The sequence below is a fragment of the Nipponia nippon genome, unplaced genomic scaffold (genome assembly GCF_047370975.1).
Source record: "Nipponia nippon isolate SJK-2023a ecotype South Korea unplaced genomic scaffold, ASM4737097v1 scaffold_10, whole genome shotgun sequence".
Lineage (NCBI taxonomy): Eukaryota > Metazoa > Chordata > Aves > Pelecaniformes > Threskiornithidae > Nipponia > Nipponia nippon.
This window is the reverse complement of record NW_028262291.1, coordinates 16,833,511-16,853,033: the sequence shown is the minus strand read 5'-3', so window position 1 is coordinate 16,853,033 and position 19,523 is coordinate 16,833,511. Positions and strand designations below refer to the sequence as shown.

The window sequence follows — 19,523 nt, the reverse complement described above, 5'->3', positions numbered from 1 at the left end:
TTATATCTTGTATGAACCTACCCAGTTTTAAACCACTACCCCCTGTCCTGTCGCTACAGGCCCTACTAAAAAGTGTCCCCATCTTTCTTATAAGCCCTCTTTAAGCATTGAAAGGCCACAATAAGGTTGTCTTCCCCAGAGCCTTCTCTTCTCCAGGCTGAACAACCCCAACTCTCTCAGCCTGTCCTCATAGGAGAGGTGTTCCATCCCTCTGATTGTTTTTGTGGCCCTCCTCTGGACCCGCTCCAACAGGTCCATGTCCTTCTTGTACTGAGGACTCCAGAGCTGGATGCAGTACTCCAGGTGGGGTCTCACCAGAGTGGAGTAGAGGGGCAGAATCACCTCCCTCGACCTGCTGCCCATGCTTCTTTTGATGCAGCCCAGGTCATGCTGCTTTGCAATTTGAAAACATCTGCTTCTATCAGTATTTAGGGAATAAGGTGTAAAATAGTTATTAGCAGAACATTGAAAATAATGTAATGATGGAGCTGAACAGGGTTTCTAGAATCCCAGCCTGGTGGACAACAGAGTTGCATGAAGACAGTTTTCTTTATTTTGCTTCCTTCTCAGCTGAGTGATATTTTTTTTTTTTTCCTCCTTTTTTTTTTTCATAGGTTTTAAGCAATGTGCTACCTAGAAGGGACCTTGACGTGGTCTTTTACATTAAGGAGTGCCTTGATGATGAAATCTTTCTTTTCCCAAATATACCATTCTGTCTTTATAGATGGACCTGGTAGATCAGTCCCACACTGATGTACATACTAGGTGGCATACCAGTGAAAAGCAGCTTATGGGTTTTTTTATTGAGCAACTGTGGTAACTTACAGTAATGCTTTAGTAGTTCCCTGGGGAAGGGAGAAAATGTGCCTTTTTATACAGGTACTTTGTTGCTTTAATGTAGAGCAATGAATGTTGGGCCACCTAACGAGGCTGAGAAATGGTGGTCAAGTGGATTCTCAGAAGTGACACCAAGAGAAAACAGGCCCTGTCTGGTTTGTGTACTTGCTGAAGTCTGGCTCATGCTGGTATTGGGGAATTTGTGACTCTAATACATGCAGAGCAAATTTTTTGGGAGAGCAGACCTCAACTAAGGTTTGAGGCACTTTTCTGAGAATAGCCAGGTACCAGAATATGTTGGGAGGTTAGCAATCGCAGTGAAAATAAAACACTGGATAGAGTGTTTGAGGCTTGTATTAGTGATGATGTCTGTTTTCTGCCTCATATAATCCTGTTTTAAGATCCAGGCAGCTACAGAGAACCGGCATAGAGTTGTCTAGTCCTCCTGAACAGGTTTTCAGAGCTGACTATTCTTCCATTATTTAGTCTAACTCCATCACTTTTAAATATAACTTCATGTCTTCCAGTGTTTTGGGCAGCTCCTTATTTACCACACACTTCTTTCAATCTAAAGAAAAGCTGCTTTGTTTCTAGGGTGAACTTCTTGTTCCTTTGGATTTACAGTATGTTAAATCACCAGTAAAATCAATCCTGTGTCACCATACCAGCTCTAGAATCTGTAATACATAATTGGTACTTAGACCTTCAACTTGGCCCTCGGCACAAGTGTTGATTTTAGCAACAGCAGCACTCTCCAGCAGTATGAAGTCGTTAAGCAGATACTTTACACTGTGAACGGCTCAGCTGTTAGTCTTGCATTATGTGAAAGAACCATGCCTAGTACTGTGGGACTGCCAAGCTCCAGAAGTCGTCTTGGGGAATGAAAATAGAATCAGATATTCAAGCTTCTTGCTTGTCATCCAACAGGCCAAGTATGTAGGACACACTTGGTTCAGATTTGGTGCCAAATTTGTGTAAAATAAGTCTAGTAATCATATTCCTATGTTTGCTTTTGTAATTACTGTGTACTCTGATTAACTGAAACAAAAAAATATTTTGTGTGAAGTAACTGTCAAATGAATATTGCTGTTTTGTGAGAGTCTAACATTTGCTAAAGCTGGCTATGGACAGAAATTAAAACTTATTTCACTTCCTTTCATTCTTTCCCAAAGAAATGAGAGTACATGAAGACACACAGGCACAAGAAAATAATTGTTTAAAATCCTATACAAGCTAATGTGCTTTAGTAGCCTAGGAAGAGAAATTTGACCTTTTTTAATGGCACGTTTTCTGAATTCAACTGCCCATTTAAAAGCCATGTAAGAAAAGGACAGAAGAGGCTTTACTTTGGAAAATACGACCTGTTCTTCTTAGTCTCAAAAGGATGCATGGCAGCACAATATATTTTGTATAATATTTAACCTGAGTGATACTGCTACTAGTTCAATGCTAGAGAGATGAAGTTGGCCTAAGATTCCAGATCCTGGAATTCAGAGGTGAACCTGGAATTTTTAACTGAGGCCTGTGTGTAGGATTAAACAGTCTACCGGTGCGATCTCCAGATCATTTAGTCTGCCACAGCATCCATGCAAACCAATACCGTACAGTAATTCTTTAGATCCATGCCATTTCAAACCCTTCATTAGTTTATATTATAAACTTTAATATTAAATATATGTCCTAGAACTTTACAAGATTTATTATTCAATGTCTATACCGTGTTTAAATCAGATAATTAAATTACAAAACAGCCTTTGCCACTGGCCAGAAACTGAAATGGGCATTCTGACCCTCAAAACCAGGCGCATCAAAATCAAGGCCTCTTTCAAAAATGATTGGTTTATACATGAATTCGGGGTACAGTGCCAGATTATCGAAGATGTGCAGTTCAGGAAAATTATGTTTACTTTTCTTAACCCAGCTATATCTAAATTTTACATGGAAAACCATGAAGTCAGGAGAGGTATGATTTGTAGTATAGTATAGTAGATTTTTATTTTGTAAACAATGCTAGGAAGGGTAAGAAACTGAACAAAAGGACAGTGTTATCACGTTGGCTTGCATATGATGGTCACAAGCACATTCCGCTTCCACTGTATCCCCGAGTTAAGCCTGGCCAGCTCTGTGGAAACCTCTGTGGCTGAAAGCAGGTTTGAATGGGTAGATGTGAATCCTTGTAACATGCACCACAAAGCTACTCCTGCATGGAACATTCCTGTCCTCTGCAATGTTCTCCAATTCTAATATATTATAGTGAGCTGGGATGCTGCCCTGAAGACCCACCCTCCAGGCTGTATGGAAGGGCTGGCAACAAGCAGAAAGCTTTTTTAAATGTTTGTTTCCTCCAGTTTTGGCATCTACTCAGAGCCCATCCAGACCCCCCCTTTCCGCTACAAGAGGACAGACGCCAATCTGTGAGCCGGCAGCCTTCATTCACGTACTCAGAGTGGACAGAGGATAAAAATGAGGATGACTTCCTAGATTTGGATCCTGTACCGGAGACTCCAGTCTTTGACTGCGTAATGGACATTAAAGCGGAGACAGATCCAGCTACTCTAACAGTTAAATCCGTGGGCTTGCAAGAAAGGTAGGGTAGATGTGATTAACAGCGGAAAGTCTGGTCCTAGATTTTGTGGATTTAGGAGTTTTGTGCCTAGTAGGAATCTTTATTGCCTTCATGAACATCACTTTCAAATGTGGTTTTAAAGCCAAGCACCTGCTTTATTTCCTGTCTTGTTTACAGTCCAGCCATAAATATAAACATATTGGCCAAAACCCATGCAGTTTCTGGACAGCTGTCAACAAGTGTTATTGGAAAGCATCCTTTCCTTCCTTTGAAATATTCATTTGTATTTGATCAGTCTCTTGCCATTCCCCAAGATGGTAACGGCATAGCATGAAATCTACTATAGCTGAAAGCTTTTACCTCTGAAAGAGGTGGATGTTGTTAATTTTTTTCTGTTACTCATGCTGGAGGATTAGTCCTTTCTCCAAAAGCAAACCCTAGAACAAATGGTAATCTGTAATAGTTCTCATATAAATGAGTTAGTCCAAAAGTAAATTAATTCCTTTGAAATTAACCTAGTAATGAAACTTTGAGGTTAGCTGGTGTTCAGCCCTTGAACCGGCAGGGTAACATTGCTTCTCAGAGAGATTCACAGCTGGGAAAAGGCAGCTTTAAGATAAAAGGAAGATAGGAATGATGCAGTATTGATTTGTGTTGCGTTTCTCCATCTTCACTCATACATCTCACGGAAAGGTCACCTGTAATGGGTGAACTTTGAAAGGCCCAGAAGTGGGTGAATTCCAGAATGTGTGAGCTGCGACAGGGGAATGTTCAGTGGAGTTACTGAGTGTTCAGCTGGACTGAACTATCCTTACACTTTCATCCATCAGATTATTTTATTTCACTTTGCCAGTGTGTTTGTGTGTGTGAGTGAACGGATGAGTGAAAGGAAGTACACCAGACTTAGCATCCTCATCTCTGAGGCTGAGGTTGGTTTAAGGTTCCTGTCCTTTCTTCTGTGGACCACAGGAATCCTGAGTTTTTATTGTTGACAGACTGCATCTTTTTCTGTTTCATGTTCTTTCAATTGTCTTAGTGAAAGAGAACAAAGATCCTGAGGATAGAAATCCCATAAAGAAATTCTGCAAAGGTGATGATGTTATGAATAAGAATGAAGTTACTGAAGGGCCTAACATAGTGAATTATCACCTTTATTTCTAGATTTCCAAGCTTAATATAGCCATAGTTAATTCTCATATCTAAAACTTAAAGGGCAGGACTTAGTTTTTAAAAGGTATAGTGCTGAGTTTCCAACATGACACGTGACACAGTAAAAGGGAATGTTACAGAAGAGGCTTTTAATTTGCACTCTGTGAGCTTAGAATGTTTTTTCTCACTTTATTCTCAGTTACAACATTTGTCTTAAAATGTCCTACCTTTTATTGTTATATTCTTCTACTTTAAATATGAGATTGCAGTAACCTCTGGGGCTTGTCCCTGAGCCTGCTGCTATCAGTGAGTTTTGCCATTGTTTTTCATTATGGGCAAGATTGGGCTTGAAATGCATCACCATCCCTGATTTCATTCCATCTCTCATTTTCAAGATGCTGACATTTCTTCTCAGGTAAGTGCTAGGCTGCAGAAAAGATACTCGCTGTTTCAAGAGAATGGGGGAATATTAGTTGATTCAAGTAATGAATTACAATTAAAAAACTGTCAAAGAAGTGGAGATGGGAAAAAGAAAGCAATTGCTTGAAGTGCTCACACTAGGTAGAACGTGTACACTTAAGATGTAAAATAAACTTGTTTTCAACATAGATGTGTGCTTGATAAGGCAGACATAATTTCAGATTTAGGCTGTGCTCTGACAGATTTCATTTACATCAAGCATCAGTCACTCTTCCTTTGTTTGGTGTTGTGTTGAATTATCTGCCTATGCCTCTTCTGCATCCATTCTGCTGCTCCATCTTACTTTCCTCTCATTCTTTAACCTACACCATTGGAAGAGTACTCACTAGCTAAATTCAAACAGCACTGAATGTTACTTTTAAGAATAAACAATCTCATTTCCTCATGCTGAAGAACTATGAATATATCTATGTATGTAGCCTCTTCTCCTTAAAAGAACCAGAAGCATTTGTTATCAAATGCATCTATTTCTGGGGAGGAATGTAGTAGTGATTTAACAGCACACAAGGTAGGGTCAAAATCTTTTGAAAGGTGTCACTAAAGATTCAATGTCTACCACTAGTGGTCATGTTTCATCCAAAATCATTTCCCCATGACTGTGAATCGTAGCAGGAGGCTGGCTGCACATTCTTTTGGAAAAACTCCTGAATCCAGAAAAGGGCTGTGATCCAAGTAAGAACTTCTACTGTCTTCTTTGTGAGCTAGTCATGCCTGCATGTTTGCATGGTTTTTCAATAGCTCCTGCAAACACCTCCCAACTAGATTTTACCAGTTGAGAGTCATCAAAAATAGGTTTACTGTGTGGATGCATAGAACATTACACCTAGTAATCATCATATTGTATGATTTTATTGTTATGTTAAAGATATTTAAATATAGATTCCCTGATGGCATTTGAATCTTACTTTTGTCTGTGATACGCGAGATTGACAGAAGCTCAGAAATGCTTTAAAACTGCATTCAATAAACAATGCAGGCATTTAGACTTTTTCCTTCTATTGTGTGGCTAACTTAAATAAAAGCCACTAAAAATTCTACACTCAACAGCATCTCTGTTTTTAACGCAACTGTTAAAATGTTGGGACCTTCATTTTACCCTTCTCATGATGTACTGTTATGGAAAGAAAGTTTTTCAGACAGAAAAATTATTCACTGTAGTGGTTTGCATCTCATGTCTTTATTAATGTTGAACTGGTAATGTTTATCCCAAGATCTTACCCCACTGATGTTGTCTGTGCTACTCATAACTGGTTATTCAGTAGGATCTGGCCTGATGAAAACTAAGACCAATATTTTCACCTGTGTTGTCTAAAATGTCAGTCCATATTCAGGCATCCAAAAATATGGTGTGATTTACACAAGTATGAAAACTTTCCTGCAGTTGCCTGCTCAGCACCTTTGACAAGCAAGTTGCTTCTATTTAGGTGACAAAGTATATAGTTACCTCACTACAGAAAACACTTTAAAAGTGTTGGCCTTCATATTCCAGTGTGCAAAATCATGTTCTGGTCTTGTCTACACAAGAAGCAGCACCCATTTTTCACAGTTAGTGACCATAATGTACACAGCAGAACCAGCTGGGTGCTTTTCTAAAGTTGCTGTTCATCTGTCTTTGGGACTGTATCCATTACTGACAATGATGGGTCAGTCTGTTCTGCTGTAAGCAAACTCCGATTGCTCTGTTTTGCAGGAGAGGTTCAAATGTTTCACTCACACTGGATATGTGTACCCCAGGCTGTTCTGAGCAAGGTTTTGGCTATATCATGTCACCACGGGAACAGTCAGCCCGAGAATACCTTCAGACGGCATCAAACATCCTTACTGAAGAGGAACTGCACAAGAAAGCACTGGATCCTTTCATACTCCAGGCAGAGTTCTTTGTGAGTATCTGACCGCTCTCTTCTAGGAGCATCAGAAAAATGGGATGTTGTCTTTCTTCTATGAACCTTGCTATTATTTTCTGCAAGTCTAAAATCAGTACATACAAATTCCACTTCCATCAGTGAACCATTTAATGTAATTCTGAAATTCGTCATCCATTGAAATGACAACGTCTGAAAGCTTTTAGTGATATTGTCACTTAAAAACCAGAGAATTGGTTCTGGAAAAAAAAAAAAAAAAAAAAAAAGAGCTTTGTTTTCTCATGTGTTTTTTTTTCTGTTGGCATGCTACTTTTTAACAAAAAAAAAAATCAAACTTTTTCACTGGAGTACAGAAGAACAGCCAAGTTTGCTGTAGGCATAACTTTTTGAAATGTGTCTGGAGTTGCCCTAGGGATGAAATTAGTCTAAGTGCACACTCTTTGCTGTTGAATGCTTGGCATGGAGCTACTTTCCAAGCCTGAATGTTCTCCAGATAACCAAAGCACAGGATGGCTGTGTCACTCAGCAGGAGCCATAGAAAGTATGTCTTACTGGGTATTTTTCTGCACAAAAATTATTTACTAGTTGTAAGCAGCTCTGTCAGTTGCTTTTAGGGTTCTGGAGTATGTTGTCTTGGCTCGCTGTATCCACTGTTGCTTTGGGAGAAAGAGTTTTTTGCCTCATTTTGGGAAAATATATACGTACGCAGATGAAGCAAGCAATTGAAAATTGGATTTCCAAGTCCTTTAGGATAAAGGCCAGACACATTTCAGTGTAGTGAGTACACTGGGTTTTTAGATCTTTGCATTCTGTGAGTCTCTTTCTTAACTGCTTGACTGTCAGTGTGATAGGCATTGTCATGTTTATTATACCTGGCAAAAAAAAAAATATGCAAAATGCTGCAGTGGCTATGAGCATTATGTCTACTAGGCAGGGTTGTAAATTCCTGCACAAGATGGGAGGGCACAGTCTTCGCATGCTGGGGTATTTCAGAGTGTATGATCAAGAGCTGCTGAAGTTAATGCTGCCAAGTCAAATATTCTCTTAAGCATGGGATCTCAGCAGAGCAGGAGGATGACGATGTTTTGCAACATAACAGCCCTTTCAGCCTGTCCTCCTTATGACCTGAAAGGGTCTGAAAGGGCAGGAGTAATGCTTTGAGTATCACTTGCTGTCCTCCCTCCTTGTGCAATTTCAGTTGTTTTCTTTTTTTTCCACTTTACAAGCACAAGGGAAGATGAAATAGTCTGGACTTCTGTTTTAAAACAGACTGCCAAATATCTGCAGTCCTTAATTCACTTAGCACCGTACAAGTTGAAGAAAAGCAGCTTTTGTGTAGGCAAGCCCTGATTCTTTTAAAGTAAAGCATCTATTGCTGTTCCAGGGAGGAAATGTTCGCTTAGTGAGTGTCTGAATTGACTGCTGAACAAGTCCACATACCGTTTCATCAGTCTCTGAGGTGCACTGTAGCTTTCAAGCAAAGAAAATAATGTTAGAAGTAGGAAAAAATATGCTTCATTTCTCTGAGAGATTTTTTAATTAGTTTTCCTGGTGTTCAGGAAAATCATTCAACAGCCAAACTATCCCAAGTCATTTTCATTCTTTAATGAAAACTGAAAAAGCGTAGATAAAAATGCTGTGTAATCAAAATGTCATTTCTGTAATTAAAAATCGTAAACTAGTTGGTTTTTTTTTTTAATGAAACAGTTATCACCAGTTAGCTCTGCATCATGTATTTTCAGTCTGTCAAACCTACTTGGTTTTCAAAGTCCAGATCCATAATGAAGCAAGCAGCTATGTTTCATTTTGGAAGAAAAGTCAGAGTGGATGTCACTTACAGGGCTAAGTCCTGAAATTCTTACAAGATTTAGAGTTTTTACTCAGGCAGAAGTCCTGTTGATTTCACCAAGAATTTGCTTGAGCACTGAATGACTAAGTCCCAAAGACAGACCATGGAACTTGGCTCAAGAAGAGTTTTGGGTGACTAAATACCAAGTGACAATTAAAGAAAACATGAAGGTTTCATTCCCATGCAGTTCTTCAAATTCACAGGAAAGTAATTCAATAAAATGTTTTTATCATTAATTGCCTCTGGTTAAGCCTAACAGTATGCTTAGTGCTATGTAAGGGACAGAATATAGATAGTCAGTCTTCTAAAGCTCCAGAATTTAACATAGTCCATAGCTCTGCTCATCTTAATTTCTTCCCAGAGTGAGGCTTGTCTTACTCAACCCTGACTCCCATTACCAGTATGTCCAGTACTGGCCTCTCAAATCCAGTGTGGAGCAGCTGGGATGACCAGCTCTGCTCCCAGACTCCCATGAGCCCCTTGTCTGCTGAGCCTGGTTGACACATCCCGTCTCATCCCATGCCTACTGACTCCAGTTGGTGGAAGGTTCCTGTTTGTTCCTGCCTGGTGTTGGCCACTCACTTGAAGGAGATGAGTAGCAGAGAATAAGAAGCCCCTACACTTTTGTGTGTTCTTTGGGTCAGTAATGTAGAGAGCAGGTAATCCCTGAACACTTCTTTGCTGTCCTTGCCCATGGAGCTTTAGTGTGGTGAGCAAAAAGAGTGACACTCCCCCAGCTCCATAGAGTCAGGTCAGTACGCCAACCTGTCATACTGTAGGTCATAATTTGTTGCTGATGAGAGTGACTAGGAAATTATTTCCTTCCACCGTCAGAGAGGAAAAAGGAGTGTGAGTCAGAAAGGATGGTGTCTGAGGTCCATCGCTTTTGGAGCAGAGTATCTTACGTACCACCTTTTGCTTAGTTCTGTGCCTACACTTGCAATTCAGTTCTAATAATATTAGGAGCTAACATAATGTCGTCGCGCGTATTACTCAATGAATTAGTCACTATGAGCGTTTTCATATTAAGATTTCAGAAGAGAAAGCCAGTGACAGTAAAAGGAAACATCAATCATATTTTGGTGGTAAATTGCTAGAAGTACTGTACCATATGTCTCAGTTGACTTCATCACTTTGCCTCCTTCAGAGGCAGGACATAATGGGCTTGGGTTTTTTATTCCTCTTGTGAATCTAATAATACTGCCTACTGTGTTTTGTGTTTTGTTGTTTGGTTGGTTTTTTTAACAGGAAATTCCAATGAACTTTGTGGATCCAAAGGAATATGATATTCCAGGCTTAGTGCGTAAGAATCGCTACAAAACAATTCTCCCAAGTAAGTTTTCTGCTTTTTAAGTCACTGAGGCAGGGTGGTTTATTCCACATGCTGAAGGGCTTTGCACTTTCCTTTCCAAAATGCATCAAGTGTGTGGTCACTACCATGTATTGTCCAAAGGCCATATTTATGAAGCAGCAACATGGCTTCAAAGCATAAATCAAATTTCAAGAGAAATACAGAGCATGAAGAACCTAAGATTCACTGAACACCAGCAGCACTTAGGTTTTTAAGCCATTAGAATTGCATCTTTTGGTGCTGCTTAAAAATTCTACCCAAGAACTTGGTGTGTTTATTCAGATGTTACTTAGTGGTTTCTCTGATTAAATGCTTTAGAAGGACTAGATTCTAGCGATGTTAGTTTCCCAACAGACATTTTCTCAGAGTCATGCCTGAAATGCAAACTGAGAATATTGGGAGCTGGCCTGATGGCATTAAGAAGATACAGAAAATCAAAATCTTTTTCTTTTGTATTACACTATTTTTATTTGTAGCCAGGAGTAGGAGTTTTGAGAGACATTTTGGTACAAATTTTCACAAGTGTCGTCATTTTCCCCTGTGTCATACTTGAAAAGTGATACGATTAGATGTCATGCCTCTTTTTTGCTCTAAGCCGTTCTTGGAAGATGCCACCACTAGAGTGGCGCTCTAGACCACTCTACACCACTGGAGTAGAGCTCTATTTGCAAAGCCCAAAAGGTTTAGTGTCACATTAACAATGCGCAGAGAAGTCAATGAATCTGGATTGGAAATTATTCGGGAAGAGATTTTTTTACCTAGACTTACAACTCCAGCAGCTGCAGCTAATGATCCAATGTGCACAACCCTTCTGATGACTTTGTACTCCACCTTACACTAGAAGTGTAAAGACATTCAGCCACATTTCACAATTTCTGTGCTAATGACTGAGGTGAATTGTTCAAGTATTAATTCACTGCTGTTGCTGGAAGGGGAAAAGGACCTGGGGGTGTTGGTCAACAGCCGGCTGAATATGAGCCAGCAGTGTGCTCAGGTGGCCAAGAAGGCCAATGGCATCCTGGCTTGTATTGGAAATAGCGTGGCCAGCAGGACCAGGGAGGTGATAGTGCCCCTGTACTCGGCACTGGTGAGGCCACACCTCAAATACTGTGTTCAGTTTTGGGCCCCTTGCTACAAGGAGGACATTGAGGTGCTGGGGTGTGTCCAAAGGGCAACAAAGCTGGTGAAGGGTCTTAGAGCACAAGTCCTGTGAGAAGCGGCTGAGGGAACTGGGGGTTGTTCAGCCTGGAGGAAAGGAGGCTGAGGGGAAACCTTATCACTCTCTACAACTACCTGAAAGGAGGGTGTAGCAAGGTAGGTGTTGGTGTCTTCTGCCAAGTAGGAAGTGATAGGACAAAAGGAAACGGCCTCGAGTTGCGCCAGGGGAGGTTTAGGTTGGATATTAGAAAAAATTTCTTCACCAAAAGTGTAATTCAGGCACTGGACCAGGCTGCCCAGGGAAGTGGTTGAGTCCCCATCCCTGGAGGTATTTAAAAGACATGTAGATGTGGCACTGGTTTGATGGTGGCCTTGGCAGTTTACAGTTGGACTCAATGATCTTAAGGGTCTTTTCCAACCTGTATGATTCTATGCCTCCAAGGATTAACAAGCTTATTCCAAGCTTATTATGATCTAGATATTTTTTCTGAATGAATTCTAAAACCAGTAACCTGTGTGCAGCTTTGTCCCTGGCTGTGACCAAAGGATGGCTTGATATTGCTGAGGACAGGGCTGAATGTTCACTTTTATCCAGCTGCCTCCATTTCGAAGGGCTTGGTGCTGGCAGTAAAGAGGCTAGCAAGAAGAGCTAAACATTCCCTTCGTTCTTCAAAGCCAAGGATCCCAGTAAACTATCCACGTACAAATAGGAGAGGGAACCGGAGGAAAGATAAAGGAGAGTCCAGTGCTTTTCAGGCTTTGACCATCCACTGACTTTTTTGTTTCTGAGCTGACCACATGTAGCCTGTACTGCCTTGAGTGTCTACCTAGCGTTCCTCCAAGTTCTAGCTGCAGAAAGCAGTAATGACTGGAACTGCTGAACAAGCTGCAGTAGAGCAGACTCAGACAACTGATTATCATAGGGAACAGCAAATGCTTAATTACCAAACTAGAGTCAAACCCAAAATCTGAATTTAAAAAGTAACTAAAATTCCCTTACCAGCTGCATTGCCAGAAGCAATCTAGGCAGTTATCATTAAAAGGTAAGCAGTCACTTAACATAATGATCAGTTACTTTTGCAACCCTAGAGCTGATTGTAGTAAGTGAGAGACAGGATAATAGTCTGTAATTAATCTCATTTATACTTCTTTTGTAGTAAATTCTTTTTGCAGATTCTCCAATTTTGCTGTTAGTAGTAAAATGGCTTAGAAGGTGGCTTTTTGATGGCAGAAGGGTGTTTTGGGGAAAATGCCAAGCTAAGGAGGTTGGTTTGTGTATTTCATAACTAGGAACTTGTTTGTTTGCAGACAGTCCTCTTCTGGGGATGAGTCCTGTGGCATTTCCTGGAGAATGATAACTTTTCTTTAACATGCTTGGAGGCACTTTTTGAATATATAGAAAAGGATGTTCTTGTTATAAAACTCCAGAGATGGCAAGAACTTACTGGAGCATGTTGTACATCAGTCTCATTGAAACCTTTTCTCAAGAGTAATGTTTAGACAGACTTGTTAAATTTCTACACAGTGCTATTGCTTTTACACCATTTTAAGTTATGCAAAACTTTTCAGTTAAGTTTAGCAAGTTCCTCTAAAATGTCAGACATAGTATCAACACAAAATGGCCATAAAAGAGACTGTGGAAAAAATAGCTGACATACCATTTGGTTTCTTAAAGATACAGACTACTACTGCTTTTTTAAAGGCGTGGTGTCTTCTTGAACCTGGCCTGTGCACTGGTTTTGTCCTGGGAGAAATGTTTTCATTACGAGTAGGATTTGATTTTGATTAAATGCCTCTCTGTTGAAAATTCAAATTCATACTGCAAACTCTTATATTAAAGTCTTGTTATGATTTTTTTTTTTTTAAAGGAGGAGTTATTCCTATTTATAGATTTCTAAGAGATGTGATTCAGCTTTGGTTACACTTTCTGCAAAACAGTGCACGTTCTTGTATTAACAATGCATTAATAGGCCTCTCATGAAATAAAATTGAAACTGTTCACTAACATACTATCTTAACAAATGTAAATACTGCATTAACAGAAAAATCACAAGCCAAGTGTTATAATTTAAAGTAAAAGCATATTCCGAATAATGTTTTAATATTTATGGATACACCAATAAAAAGTACACAGTGAGAAGTAACTCAAATTCTACTGCAGCTGAAGAATAGTAAAAGAAGCCTGTGCTTAAAAGGCTGTGGCACCTGTTGATAGAGTTCTTCAGATTCATTTTATTTCTCCCTAAAGACCCACCACGAGATGGACAACATAGTATTATTGCTATTATTAGTAGGGAAAAATCATGTAATCATTACTCAAACTTTAGCAGATTCCATGGATGACTGCATAAAACCCAGAAAAAGGGACTTTATGCAAAGGGCCTAACTACCCAGTCTAGTGGCATTTGAGTAAACATCTGGCAACCAATGTCAACTTTTTAATGGTGTGACGTGTTGCAGGCTATCAGAATTACTGATTAAAAAGCAGATTTTATCTCTTGTCTCACCATCTCCCCAGCACTAGAGACGTGAGCAAAGTTGAGCAGGAGGGAACTGAATTAGAGAGGAACTCACTGGTTTCAGTACTTCTGTGCTATAAAACAGTATCCTTGTTAGTATCTTTACTTTGCAGATTGTGATTATATTACCACATAACAGATAACATGAATCCGTTCTGAGGACAGTGTTTCATGCTGAGTCTGTGTTTGTAGTACTGTAGAAATTACTGTGTGCTTAGTCCTTTGTGCTTTACCCAATATCACACTATTTTTGCATATTTTTTTTATTTTGTTCTGGTTTTTAAGCAGGCTGGATATTTTTATGAAGAAGTCATCTGTGGTTTGTTTTTAATATTCTCCCGGTGATATATGGTGTTGCTGTTTGCTGAGGCCTCTGTCAGAAGGATGTTTCTTGTCAGTGATAACAAACTGTGTAGGACTGGTGAAAGTGGATGAACGTGGGCCTGTGTCAGCTCCCATTAAAATCAGTGGAACAGCTCCCATTGAGTTCAGTGGGAACTGGACTGAACTTCTCAGGTGGAATAATGTTTTCATTTGTCGTCTTATTAAAACAAGAATAATGCTTCATAAACAGCTCCAATGAGGGAGACTCAGGTACTGAAGAGACTTATGCAAAGTACAAGAGACTGTTAATATTCTTTAATTTCTCTTTAACTTCTCTTTAACTATTACGTTTGTTAATAGCACATCTTGGAGTTTAGTTCACTGCAAGCCAAAACAGGGAAAGAGTTATTGTCATCTGGCTTGACTGTGTGCAGGAATGTGTGTTTATGGTTTGGGAGAAAAGCTATTTGCTGTCATTTCACAAACAATATTCTAATGTCTTACGAGCCAGAATGAGTCTGTTGGCCTAACAAATTGAGAAATAATTTCCTGGAGCAGAAAACTGCTTTTCCAGAGTCACTCTGGGACACTGACTCTGCAACAGGAACAATTAAGCAGGCTTCACAGAGTGGGTAAAACTATCAGAAGAAGCTAAATTACCCCAACCACCCTTTCCCTTTTTTACGGAAACATTTTAACATGGGAGCTCTCGAAGGCCACTTGCATCTGTTGTGATGGCCATGAATGCACGTAAATGTCTCACTGTACAAAATCTTGTGTCTCTCTTTGTCTCCTTTGAGCAACTGATAAACTATTACTTATCTCTTTACACCTTTCAGATCCTCACAGCAGAGTGTGCCTTACCTCAGCTGATCAGGACGACCCCCTTAGCTCCTACATCAATGCTAACTACATCAGGGTAAGAACTCAGTAGTCCACTGTGTCTGCCTAGCCTCTCTCAGCCCGTTAATGTAAACAGAATTGCAACATCCACTGGCTTTTAAAGGCATCCTAGCTGAACTGATTGCTCTTCTTTCCTGCTTATATTAACTGAAAACCATATCTCAAAGTGCAACTGTAAAGGTTCAGCCCAGACAAAAACACACTTCTGCATTTCTTCATGCAAATTGCTTGTCAGCTGGCCTCACCAAGGCACTGGATAATAAGCCTGAATAAGGCTCTTGACCTAGTAAGAGTCACCTCAAGGCTGTTGGACACTCATTGCTGGAATTACGAGTCCATATTGTGCCTTTGCTCCATGTACACATGTGCGGGGGTGGGGGGAAGAACTGATGCTGTGGAGTCACTATTCCAACCAGTGGTTACTCTCTGTTTTAAAGACTGAACCTTCAAGCTTGTGGTGGTCATCCCTGTTAAAATTTGTCTCTTGTTGTTTTGTTGGCAGGGCTATGGAGGAGAGGAAAAGGTATATATTGCTACTCAGGGACCGATAGTTAATACTGTCAGTGATTTCTGGAGAATGGTGTGGCAGGAGCGTTCTCCCATCATTGTCATGATTACCAATATAGAAGAGATGAATGAGGTAATGGTGTTACATGTAGTCTGTATTTTTATCTGTACTGTAGCAGATATTTTTGGCATAGATGCTAAGCCAGCTAACAAAAGTTGGTTCAGTGGCCTGATCAATCCGAGCTGGCATTAAATTCTTCAGGCTCAGAGAAGATGTGGGCTTCTCTTTCAGTTCAGTTTACTGTAAATCTTGTTTTCCTGTCTGACTTAGCCTACTGCTGGTTTTGCCATTTTTCTTTTCTCAGCTGACCTGAAACCTCTCCAAACCCAGCTCTATGTGCAGAGACACTCAAGTTTTCTTTAAAGTAATCAAAAAACAATAGTACCCCATAACTACTAAGGTTGAATATCTTTGATCAGCAGAGTTGGTGCTGCTTTATCTTGAATTTATTATGATTCAGTGCCTATATCCACATTTCATTGAGGCTGTCCCTGACTTACAGAAGATGCTAGTTACAACAATCAACCACTAGAGCTGACTTGGATACAGAGGACCTTTTCCTGAATGCGTCTAGGAAATGCTTTTGAAAAATTGAAATTAAGATGCTGAAATTTTCTGTTCACCACCTGCTTCCAGAAATTAAACTGTTACGGTGTTTCTGCTAATCCACCTAATGTGATTTTTGTTTGGAGTTTAAAATACTGCTGCCCTCCAGCTGCTCGTTACTTAGCTGCTGAAATATTTGCCCCATAGCAGACTTGCAAGAACCACATGCCTGGGCTTCAGTTCACAAACAGGTAGTTGAGCTTAGGTCTGCCTTTATTGGCAGCATAAGATGTGAGAAAGTGGTCTGGGCATGTGTTGAGCTCTGCATGCCCCATCGCCACTGGCAGCAAGGTGTAGCGGAGAGATCCAAATGGCGTTTCTTAAGCTGCAGCAGCTGTATTTGTCAAAGCTTGTTCCTGAGAACCCATTAGTAATTTAGGTGAGAGAGTTTCCTTTGGAGAAGAGGCTTTAGATACTTAGAAGCCCAAGAATATGGGCATACCTCCATCATACACGCAGTTATAATGGCTTAATTGGTAGCTCGAAGCTTAGTGCCCATAATTATGCATGTGCACAAACCTTTAGCTTTCCCCAGTTGTGAAGTAAATAAATTTAACCTTAGATTTTAGTGGAAAAAGACATGAACAAGACAGACACAGAATTATCATGCTTTGGAAATTAAAAATGGTCAGTAGTTAGAGCCAGCTGATTGGCCACATACTGTCAAGGCATTGCTGATGCAAAGTACAGTATGTTGCTGATCTAAAGGTTTTGTTTGCACTAACATTTTAAACTCACATCTGCCTCTATCTGAGATGCAGCACTGAAGTAATAACTTGCTCATTGATCAGAGTTGCCAGTTTATGGCAAATAAGATGTTAAAATGTCATGACACAGTGTACCAAAATCATTTAAGGACTTTGAGGTTTAAAGAAGATGATGCAGAGGAAATATTGGTCCTGAATGACATACCTGGTGATAAGTTCTTCCACTATAGTTTTCATAGCAAGATTGTATAACAGGAAGGTGAATTAACCTTTACATCTGAATTTCCTCTTACCCACACTGACCAAGTATTTTACCCATCATATCAGTCTTGGGAAGCAGTGCACTGCAGTTCTGATGCACTATATTACTGGAGCTTGGTACAGCCTGTATATCATAACAGAACTGCTGAGTCTTTTCTGATACCTTTTGTGTCAAAAATTAAACGGTGTCAGGAATCTCAGCCATAAATACAGGGTAAGTCCTTTCATGTAAATGTCTCCTTATATTCATTCCTTTTCTTCCATAACACCTATATTAATATATGAATAACAGGACTCAGAAGTACGTAGATTCAAAACCAAAACCTTTGTTCGGCAATGATGCTAGTAACAGAGGCTTTGTGTTCCTCCTCAGTGCAATGACTTTGCTAATGTGAGTATTAAAAGCTCTGTATCTCAGGCCTTTGTCACATCTAATCTGAACTGACAGACAGCCCACAGAAATGAGTGGGCAGTCTTACTCCACTCCTTTAAGCAGAGCAACGTCTGTGCTATTGATAGCTGCTAGCGCTCTTTGACAATTTTTACAATGGATTCTGCAGTTTAAGAGGAGAGGAAGAAAAAATGCCATCTGCGTAAATAATTTTACAGAGACACAGTAGGCCACATTCCCAGTGGGTTATTAACTGATGCACTATGCCGATGGAACAACACTGATTCTCCCACACAAAAATTTTGACTCGGTAACTTTGCAAGATACTTTTCTGTTGTTAGTCTTTCTCCTGAAGTGAAATTATTTTTGGCGGGGGAGAGCAAAACAATTTAACTTGCTTTCTTCAAGATTGTGTACAGCTATGTAAAAGAGGAAGCTTACAAGCATCACCTTTAACTGGGTTTTGTCCAATAGCAGATTCTTACTGTCCTGTGATAACGAAATTGCTTCTTCCATTGTCACAAGGGAGCCTTTTTCTCAGACCCTGCCTTGTTCATGTCGTTCTTTGTCCATGAACTAGTTCATGCACCATATTGAAGTGCTTGTCTCTTCCTTTGCATATTGATGAGTTTAAAGAGAAACCCCATACCAAGAACTACAGTCTTTTTCAGTCCTCCTTCCAGGATAGGAGTGCTTACACTAGACATGAGTAGGTGAGAATTTGTATCACTACCATAATGTAGATTTGCAAATGGACTATAGTTTCTCCTTCTCTAATTGTCAGGTTATGCTGGCTGCATCTCTGGCTGTTTTTTGGCGAAATCAAATGTAGTAGTCTAATTGCTCTCACAGCTATTGCTTCCTTTTAGTTCCTTATCTTGGAAAGATTCTCAGTGTCCATTTAAAGTGGATTTTGGTACATAATCTAATTCCCAAAACATCCCCAGTCATGTTCTTTTGTACAAAAACCTAGGCAAATGATCATCTTTTAAAGGGTCAGTGCTCTTGGGATATAAAAAATAGAAAAAGATGTATTGTGTTTCCATATTGGTGTATACACACCACAGAAATATTGATAACTACTGTATATTATACTAATCATTATTATCTTAAGAAAAGGATTAATCTAAAAACACAGACACATGGCTACCAGCCTTTCTAATGAACCTTCAAAATGCACATCAGTTGCATAAAGATAAATAAGGATGTGTGTATTTAAAAGCATTGGTTAGTCATGACTTGATCTGTGCATTTTTATCATGCCATCAGGCTATTATGAATGCAGCAAAAATCACCTGAAATACAGTCCCTGTTTAGAAAGTGAAAACTTGTACTTATTATAGAAACAACGTTCGTTTGTATTCATCTATGCATGTGCTATATCCAGTTTCAGAGGAGTAAAAATGAACCTCCCTTGATATCTGCTTAACTAAATTTATTTTTATTGCACACAGAAATGCACAGAATATTGGCCAGAGGAACAGGTCACCTATGAAGGAATAGAAATCACAGTTAACAGAGTCATACAAGCAGACGATTACCGTTTAAGGCTCATCACCCTAAAGGTAAATCATTCCAAGGTACTTACAGTAATTTAGCTGTCTTAACCCTTAAATGGAGATGTTCATGGAGAGTTGTGTAGAAATCTTCTGCACAGTGTACTGCTGTACAAATTTTTTTTCATTACTGAAGTCATTATAGCTTTGCCCAGTTTGTCAACGTACAAAAACTATAAAAAAAATAAGCAGTCAGAGATTTAGACTGCATATGTACAATGTGAAAGCTACCAGGCCAATGGTAGTATTATGGGGTTCACTCGGTGGAAAAAAACAGCGACTCATTCTGTGCCTGTGTCTTCTGTGTTGACTGGTCATTTAGCACTGACATGTTAGCTCACAGATAGCTTCCTACCAGCCTTTCCAAGTCAGACAGACAGCACTTGTTGAATAACCCACTAAACTCTGTGATCATGTTCTGTAGAATTCAAAGGCT

At 39.7% G+C, this 19,523-nt stretch overlaps 1 protein-coding gene across 16 annotated transcripts in view; it reads left to right on the top strand.

Annotated features, from left to right (window-relative positions):
• Positions 1–19,523, top strand: part of PTPN5 (protein tyrosine phosphatase non-receptor type 5) — a 90,260-nt gene that overhangs the window by 55,092 nt on the left and 15,645 nt on the right. For all 16 annotated transcript variants that reach the window (XR_015701849.1, XM_087745720.1, XM_087745722.1 and 13 more), the window contains 6 exons: positions 3,186–3,424; positions 6,723–6,912; positions 9,992–10,076; positions 14,935–15,014; positions 15,501–15,638; positions 18,986–19,096. Coding sequence is in view for 15 of the 16 variants with exons in the window: in XM_087745720.1 (XP_087601846.1) it covers positions 3,186–3,424; positions 6,723–6,912; positions 9,992–10,076; positions 14,935–15,014; positions 15,501–15,638; positions 18,986–19,096 (843 nt within the window). In the remaining variant the exon portion in view is untranslated. The remainder of the gene's footprint in view (positions 1–3,185; positions 3,425–6,722; positions 6,913–9,991; positions 10,077–14,934; positions 15,015–15,500; positions 15,639–18,985; positions 19,097–19,523) is intronic.